This window comes from Hippocampus zosterae, chromosome 1 (assembly GCF_025434085.1).
Source record: "Hippocampus zosterae strain Florida chromosome 1, ASM2543408v3, whole genome shotgun sequence".
NCBI classification, from domain to species: Eukaryota; Metazoa; Chordata; class Actinopteri; order Syngnathiformes; family Syngnathidae; genus Hippocampus; species Hippocampus zosterae.
The window spans coordinates 40,833,445-40,841,663 of record NC_067451.1 but is presented as its reverse complement, the minus strand read 5'-3'; the positions used below and the strand labels follow the sequence as shown (position 1 = coordinate 40,841,663).

The window sequence follows — 8,219 nt, the reverse complement described above, 5'->3', positions numbered from 1 at the left end:
AAAAAAAGGTAGGATTTAGAAATCCTAACATTTAGTTGCTTGACCACAGTTTTTCATAACTGCTTCACATCTGTGTGGCATAGTCAACCAACTTGTGGCACCTCTCAGTTGTTATTTCACTCCATGATTGCTTCACAACATTCCACAATTCATTTACATTTCTTGGTTTTGCTTCACGAACAGCATTTTTGATATCACCCCACAAATGCTCGATTGGATTGAGATCTGGGGATTGGGCTGGCCACTCCATAACAATTTTATTTGTTTGGAACCAAGACTGCTTTGTCTACTGGTGTGTTTGGGGTCATTGTCTTGTTGAAACACCCATTTCAAGGGCATGTCCTCTTCAGCATAAGGCAACATAACCTCTTCAAGTATCTTGACATACACGAACTGATACATGATCCCTGGTATGCGATAAATGCGCCCAACATCAGAGTAGGAGAAACATGCCTAGACCATGATACTTGCACTACCGTGCTTCACTCTATTCAATGTGTACCGAGGTTCAAATTCAGAGTTTAGGGGTCGTCTCACACACGGTCTGTGGCCCCTGGATCCAAAAAGGACAATTTTACTTTCATCCGTCCACAAATGTTCCTCCATTTTTCTTTCGGCCAGTTGATGTGTTCTTTGGTGAATTGTAACCTCTTCTGCACATGCCTTTTTTGTAACAGAGGGACTTTGCGTGGGATTGTTGAAAATAAATTTGCTTCACACCGACATCTTCTAACTGTCACAGCACTTACAGGTAACTGCAGACTGTGTTCGATCATCCTGGAGCTGATCATTGGCTGAGCCATTGCCATTCTGGTTATTCTCCGGTCCATTTTAATAATTGTCTTGCGTTTTCTTCCACATATGTCTGGTTTTTCTACCCATTTTGAGGCATTGGAGATCATTTTAGCTGAACAGCCAACAATTTGCACCTCTTTATAGGTTTTTCCCTCTCCAATCAACTTTTTAATCAAATAACGCCGTTCTTCGGAGCAGTGTCTTGAACGACCCATTTTCCTCAAATGCATGTTCAACCTGTGCTGGCTTTATCATCCTTAAATAGGCGCCACCTGATTCACACCCGATTCCCACCTGTTTTTGTTTTTTTTCTTTCCAAAAATTGATGAACTCAGATTGGTTGCCACACCACTATTTTTTTAACACACCCCTTTGAACTATTTGCTCAATTGCACAGCCTTCGGAGCGTGCCTATTATGAATGCTGGGTCTTGTTTGTTTTCTGAGAATCTACTGCACCTACTGGTAACTTGTCTGGCGTGTAACAATAAGAAATATACTAAAAACAAGGGATATTCTGGTTAGTCACATTGCACTGCTATTATTTTGAACAGCACTGTACGTTGGTTGCCAGCCAATCTCAGGGCACACATAGACAAACAACCATCCACACTCACACTCATACAGAGGGAGAATTTAGAGCAAGGGTGGGTAATTCCAGTCCTGGAGGGCCGCTATCCTGATGCACAGACTCCTGACTCAAATGACCAGATCATCATTTCCTATTTTGATCAAACTACGATATTTAAATCAACAAATATTGTTTGCAATGTGCAATCAGGCAACTCAAGTTTCTTTAAAAACATTGTTTGAAGGTAACTGTGACGAAGTGTTAGTTTAAACACCATATGCTTTACAAATGGCGCCCACATGGCTCAACCCACCAAGTTTTCTCTCACATTTTGCAGCTGCAATGATAGACAGAATGAAAGACAATTCTTTTTTTCTCATTTTTATAACACATTTTTGTAAAACTGATAGTACAAGAAATAATTGTATACTATACTTCATATGTGGAGCACAAATCTACCTTATTTGGATTTTGACATCTTTTGACTCCCTTTTAAATTGCAGTAAAAAAAAAAAAAGAGCAGTGTATTTAACAGTGCAAGGTAAGGACAAAACTCTTCAGACAAGAACCGGTTGAAAAACAGATGAAATCAACCAAACAAACTTAGTCTAGGAGAAGAAAAAAATACCTGCTGTGTATCAAAATGCTCTGTAGATTTCCATTTACAATTTTTTTTTTCTCGGTGAGTTTACATACTGTTTGACTGCAAATGTTTCATTTGCAATCTAAGGCTGCCCATCTTCTTTGAGCGAGTTTTTTCACACACCGGTTCCATTCCTCTTTTGTGGGGTTGCAATTTGTCCTCGATGAGAGCAGCCAGTCAAAGTGCTCTCTTGTGGGTCCAGGAGGTGGGTTTGATATGACTTGCCTTCCTTCTGCAGTATTTACAGTCATTCCCCCCCGAGAGCATCCCACCTGAGGATTGACTTCTCAGGAAGTTGGGCTTTCTTCTGGTGCTACTGGCTGACTGGAGAGGGTCGATACCTCAGAATGTGACTCCTTGAGCTGGGTAGGACTTTGGACATGTTGCACCGTGAGCTGCGGTTTGGCTAGGATAAGCTGTGGCACTGGTGTGCCTGCTGCTAGATGGACGGTAGGGGTTGTTGCTGGCTTTGGGACAGCCTGCGCTAGATGTGTTGTGACAGGTTTGGCCTGTACGAGCTGAGTCACCTGGCTTGACGGACTTGCCTGCATGAGTGTGGCAAGTTGGTTGGCTGGGATCGTGATGATTGTGATTTTATCACCTGTTTTGGAACCAGACGGAAGCATGGTGGGCAGGGTCTGGATGACCAATTTTGGGGGCGCACTAGCACTAGCTACTGTAACTGGGGCTCCTGCAGAGGTGGTTAGGATTGCCGAAGAGTTTAATGTCACTTGCCCAAGAGAGTTAGTCATGACCACAGGCATGGCACGAATGGGCCTGTTGGAGAAGGAAAAACAGAATTCATGAACACCAGCTACCCAAAAAATTACTGAACGTGTGGTGTTTTCCGGGAAGCACGCAGTGATTGAGCAGTATTTAACGACTTCAAGATAGCAACAAAGACACTGAGATGATCAACATAAAATGTTGAAGTGAACAATCTCAACAATTATACACGGAATAAATAGAAGTGTTTATTAGACACTTGCTCGGTGTGGCTTATGACAAACTAAATCAAACGCAATGAAAAAAAATGCAAAAAGTGCACGAAAGTGTAAGACCTGGTGGTGGTGGTGTTGGGGATGATTGTGACGTATGCTTGCTGAGGATGGTAGGCAGCACTAGTGTTGGTGCCCAGCATTTCGGGACCCTGCTGGCTGGACAACGTGCCCTCGCTGTCTTCACCTTCATCGTTATCCTCAATGACCCGAATGTTCTTTGGCATGTCTTTGAATTGGTAAGCCAACCGCTGACCCTCCACCTTTGCCAGGATTCCACGCTGGTAGTAATATCTGCATGTGAACACACTGGACTTTTGACATTGTACAACATGCTTATGTGTTTAGTTGGGATGCTTAATTTGAAACAAATGATTGAAGTTTTAGTTTGTGCAGAATGGCTGACCTGAGCGCTCGGCCCATTGTTTCATAGTTCATATCGGGTTTATTCTTGTGTTTTCCCCAAAGTTTGGACACGGCCTTGGAGTCGACCAATTTGAAGATGCCCTTTTCCCTCTGCATCCACTTAATGTAGCGAGGACATGTGTTTTTGTCCTGCAATAGTTCCAGCAAAAACTCCCACAGGTAGGTGGTGTTCCCTGAGAAGAAAAAAACATGATGTAAAATTATCTTTGAGCTCACCAAAAAAAAAAAAAAAAAAACCCCACCAAATATCTAACTAAGGAAATGGGACATAACCTGACAATTGAATTGTTACAGCGGTGTCAAATGTAGAACTGTCAAGAACATTTCTACGGGACGCTATTGCAGCATACTATGTACAGTAATGCTATTTTTAAAAATAAAGAAATAAATATACATATTTTCGTCAACTGAAAATGACATCTCAGTTGCTCAGGGGTCAGGTAACGACCAATTACGACTCAACCGTTTTCTGGAGTTGATCCATGACTGCCCTGAGCATTTGTGAAGTAATTTTCAATCAACGGCAACTGGCAAAATGGCTGCTCCTGAGATGGACAAAACACAATATTAATCAGAATGTCATGTTTAGACGATTGGAGGCGCATAGAACATATTAAAGCAAGAACATTTTGGGACGAATAAAGGTAATCTTATCGTGTACTTCATTAAAATATTTATTATATTTACACACATTGAACTTTATAGGCATGTCTTCTCAAGTTGTTTTCAAAACTCTTTTATTTGGTGTGTCACATTTATTTTACATGGACTTGGAGCACAATGACAATCTTTGGGATATGCTGGAGAGTTGGACAATTGCCTCTCTCATACGTACATTTTGGCAGCCCCATAGAAGTACCAAAGTGCTTGTGCCAAAGCGAACTACAAGCCTTGGTTTTCCACATGTTCTCTAACACTAAACTTTAATCGACATGATCATTCCAGGAAAAGGCCACCAGGCTCTATCCCACATGTAAAAGCAATGCCACACGTTCTGCCATGTTCTAGACAGGAAGAGTTTCAAGTTAAACATTTTCACATGCCTGCCACTGTGGGAAGATGGGACTCGCCTTGTACATTGTTTTAATTTTTAGGGTGATCACTTAAATAATAAATGGTAAAACAAATTAATAAATAATACGGGCAGCAATAAATCAAAATATAAGGCATGCCTGTCTACCTTTTCCTTCCCTCTGTCTCTTCTTAATCCCTAGGTCAAAGGTCCCGTTGGATGTAGGTTGGTGCATCTTTGTCTTACGTCCACCTAAAATTAGAAAATAAACAACTGTAATTTCCAGCTTTCTTATATCACTGTACACTGAAGCAGTCTGTCTGCCTGTCTGCTAACATCAAGCATAAAAAAGAGACGATTCGTAGCACCACTCCAGTTTCGTATGACAGTCTGTTGACACTGACCTCCTCTCTTCTTTTTGGCAACAGGTTCATTATCAGGCGGGATGGGGAAGGATTCTTCCTCCTCCATAGGTCCACACTCTGTTGAAACCTCCACTATTGTCTCCATCATCACATCATCTGCTGGGCACCCAAAAAATTAGATTATCGATTTTTTGTCACCGTGGCTTTGCTCCCACAACAAATATTTTGCCGGTTCTTTCTATAAAGATTTTCATAACTCACTATATGGTATTAGAGAAATTCTACAAATATTTAATACAGGGGTCGCCAACCCAAAATGTTGAAAGAGCCATATGGGAAAAAAAAATGTCTGGAGCCTCAAAAAAATAACTAAGTGTGTTGTATATGTGTGGGTCGATCGCGGTAGGTTCTTCTTGCTTGGCTCTCGACGAAGGTGGACGCTTTTGCTTTCTGCTCCTGTCCCCCAGCCGCACCCCCACCCTTCCTTGCTCGCCACTCAGTCCATGTGCTGTCTTTGTCTGACTTTTCCTAGCCTCCTGTCGTATTTTCATACTAAAAACAAACATGGAATTGGTTGACCTGTCTTTCGATGCCATCGACAACATTTTCTCGATGAGAAGAGCAGGCAGTGGGGAGCCTACTTGCCCCTCGGGGACTTTTACTGCTCGGTACACCCTAGCTCCTTGGAGGAAGCGGAGAATGGTGTGCCTGTCAACACTGTCCGTTGAGGACGTGGATGACATCTACATTTTCGGCCTTCCGATAACAGGTATGCTGCTGTTTGGTGTGAGCAGTTTCCTGATCTATCGAAAATTCAACCGACGGGAGCGGTTCTATTGGACGAGGCTGCCGGTCTAAGGATGGCATAACGCGGATGTCCAACACTCAGACTCAGACTGTGCTCAACCACAAACTGTTGCGGGTTTCACAGCAGGATGGTCATCAACTTGCAGAAAACTGGAATCCGTGTTCAATTACTGACTGAAATCATGGATTTGGCTGATCGACGCCACTAGAGAGACATAAGCCACGGACTCAAGGCTGTCTGAAATTCTTGGGCAGCCTGCTACCAAAACAACATCTGCTATCTCGACCTTCCCCTGATGAAAATATGCACGGAAGCTAGTCCCCCACCATTCCCTTGATTCACCGTCTTCATTGTTTATGCCTTGTGACCTGTTGTAACTGTCATATGCTTGTGCAGGGTTTTTTTGCCGAACTCAAATTATCCTCAAAATGAGCATAGTTCGAGTGTGGGGTTTTTTCTCCCTCTCTCCCTCCCCTGTGGTTTCTTTCTGACCTTCGAGTTTTGGCTGCCGCTGCTCAACCTGTATTGTTTTGTGTTTTTTGTTAGTGTAAAGTGTCCTTGGGTGTCTTGAAAGGCGCTTCTAAATAAAATGTATTATTATTATTATTAGGTTGGTTGAACGAAAAGTAGATCGTCAATAAAGGTTGGCCACCCCTGCTCTACAGAATGCACCGCACGGAAAAAAATTTACCGTATTTTCACAACTATAAGGCGCCATTAAAAGTCTTACATTTTCTCCAAAATGGACAGGATGCCTTATAATGCGGAGCGTCTAGTGTATGAGCCGAGTTCCAAAGCATGACTGAGAGTGCTTCTGGCTGATACGCTGTTTATATAGAGAAAAGGCGGAGTGAGTGATGACAGGGATGCGGAAGTCCGCCAATGAGTGAAGGGTAGGCGTGTATGAGGACGCTGAAGGCACTTCGCTAGCAGGTACCAGTCGCCAATGAGTGAAGGGTGAGCGTGTAAGAGGTGAAGAGAATTCGGTGCGCCGAATGGTCATGAAAATACGGTAATCAGGAAGGCTCATTGTGTAATTGTAGCAAACTAAGTAATTTTGATAGTAGGCTAATATAGCTCATGAAGATATAGATACATCTTGCAGCTCAGAAAAAAGGAGAGCTGTGGTGTTGTTGTTGTTGTTTTTTTAAACGCACACTTTATTAATGGTTTTCACAGTCTCAACAAATACAGGTACGTCTTTGTCCGTCTCCTTGCCTTCTCTTCTTCTGTTGAAAGAAATTAAACAATTCCTTCAATGAAAGTACGAAAATTAAAAATAAGAGATCAAAACAGAAAATCAAGCGAGGAAATTACAAAATCAATTCTCTAGAACCCTGCAGAATTTATTTTGTGATTTCCTCGTTTGTGAAAACACAACAAAGGAATGAATAACAAAAAGTTCTGAGACAGTCCAGATTATTTTCCCCCGTGACGTAGTATTATCTGCAGAGCGCATCGGTGACCATGCAGCCCTCCCCCCATCCCCCCCCCCCCCATCCATCTGCCCTCTCATTACATGTTATGTCTTGTGACTTGTTGTAACTGTCATATGCTTATTTATGTGCTTGGGTCTTTTTTTATCCTGGACTTAAATCATCCTCAGAAGAGGATAGTTCGAGCGTGTTTTTTCCCCCTCTCCCTACCTAGTGTTTTTCCTTTCATAACTGATTGTAAATTTCCCCCTTTGCGGGACAAATAAAGGATATCTTAAGTGATTCCTCATTTTTAACAAAACAACAAAAAACTTGGTTGACTTTTTTTTGGTGCTCTTTTAGTGCTTCTTCAAACTCAAAAGGTCAAATTTTGATTCATATGAATCCACAGTTTTTTCCGGGGTTTGGCACGAGCCATGGAAGTAAAGAAAGTCTTAAAAGTATTGTATTGTTTGCAATATATTCAGAAAAAGACTGGTAAATAAAAAGCCTTGATAACGTTGACCTATACTTGTATGATAAATAATTGAATGGGACCATCAGGCACCGACAGGTATGGCAGCCTCGGTCACACGCTCCCTAGTAATATCCCTGTTTTTGTCATTTTCGTTATTTTTTTGGCGACCCTGAGCGGCTTACTCATACGAGGGAAAAGTTGCTGCGCATTGGGGGGTCTCCGTTCGGTCTTATTTCACCAGCACATGAAAATCCACAAGGTTTTTCGGAGCTAATCGCGAGCGGAGGGCTGCGCTGTACGGAGCATGGAAACGCCGCCGGAGGAGGGGGAAGCGAGCTGGCGTGCTCGTCAGTCCGAACCTGGAGTGGCTGTCTTTAAACTGCAAGCCATTCTACTCGCCACGTGAGTTCACCTCCTTTTTACTAGTCTGTGTTTACATTGCGCCACAAGCTAACGCTAACACGGCGATACAAACACTAGCCGAACAAGTAAACAAAATCGAACTAAAATACCCAGAGTCACCCCTGATCATTTTGGGCAATTTTAATAGAGCACATCTTAACCGTGAACTTCCCAGATATAAGCAACATCGACTGTTTCGCCAGGGAAGGCAACATTCTAGACCACTGCTATACAACAATCAAAAATTCATACCGATCGGTCGCCCGTGCAGCATCGGGTCTTTCTGACCACAATTTAATCCACTTAA

General features: G+C 42.5%; 1 protein-coding gene across 4 annotated transcripts in view; it reads right to left on the bottom strand.

The window, feature by feature from the left end:
* Positions 1-2,143: 2,143 nt before the first annotated feature.
* LOC127608519 (ETS-related transcription factor Elf-2-like) overlaps positions 2,144-8,219 on the bottom strand; it is a 57,168-nt gene continuing 51,092 nt past the window's right edge. For 2 of the 4 annotated variants that reach the window (XM_052077640.1, XM_052077652.1), the window contains exons 5-9: positions 4,849-4,968; positions 4,613-4,696; positions 3,413-3,605; positions 3,070-3,300; positions 2,144-2,785 (exon numbers count right to left, since the gene is read on the bottom strand). In XM_052077640.1, coding sequence (XP_051933600.1) covers positions 2,296-2,785; positions 3,070-3,300; positions 3,413-3,605; positions 4,613-4,696; positions 4,849-4,968 — 1,118 coding nt within the window. In that variant the 3' untranslated portion in view covers positions 2,144-2,295. The remainder of the gene's footprint in view (positions 2,786-3,069; positions 3,301-3,412; positions 3,606-4,612; positions 4,697-4,848; positions 4,969-8,219) is intronic. The other 2 variants (XM_052077645.1, XM_052077660.1) reach the window with 1 other exon arrangement.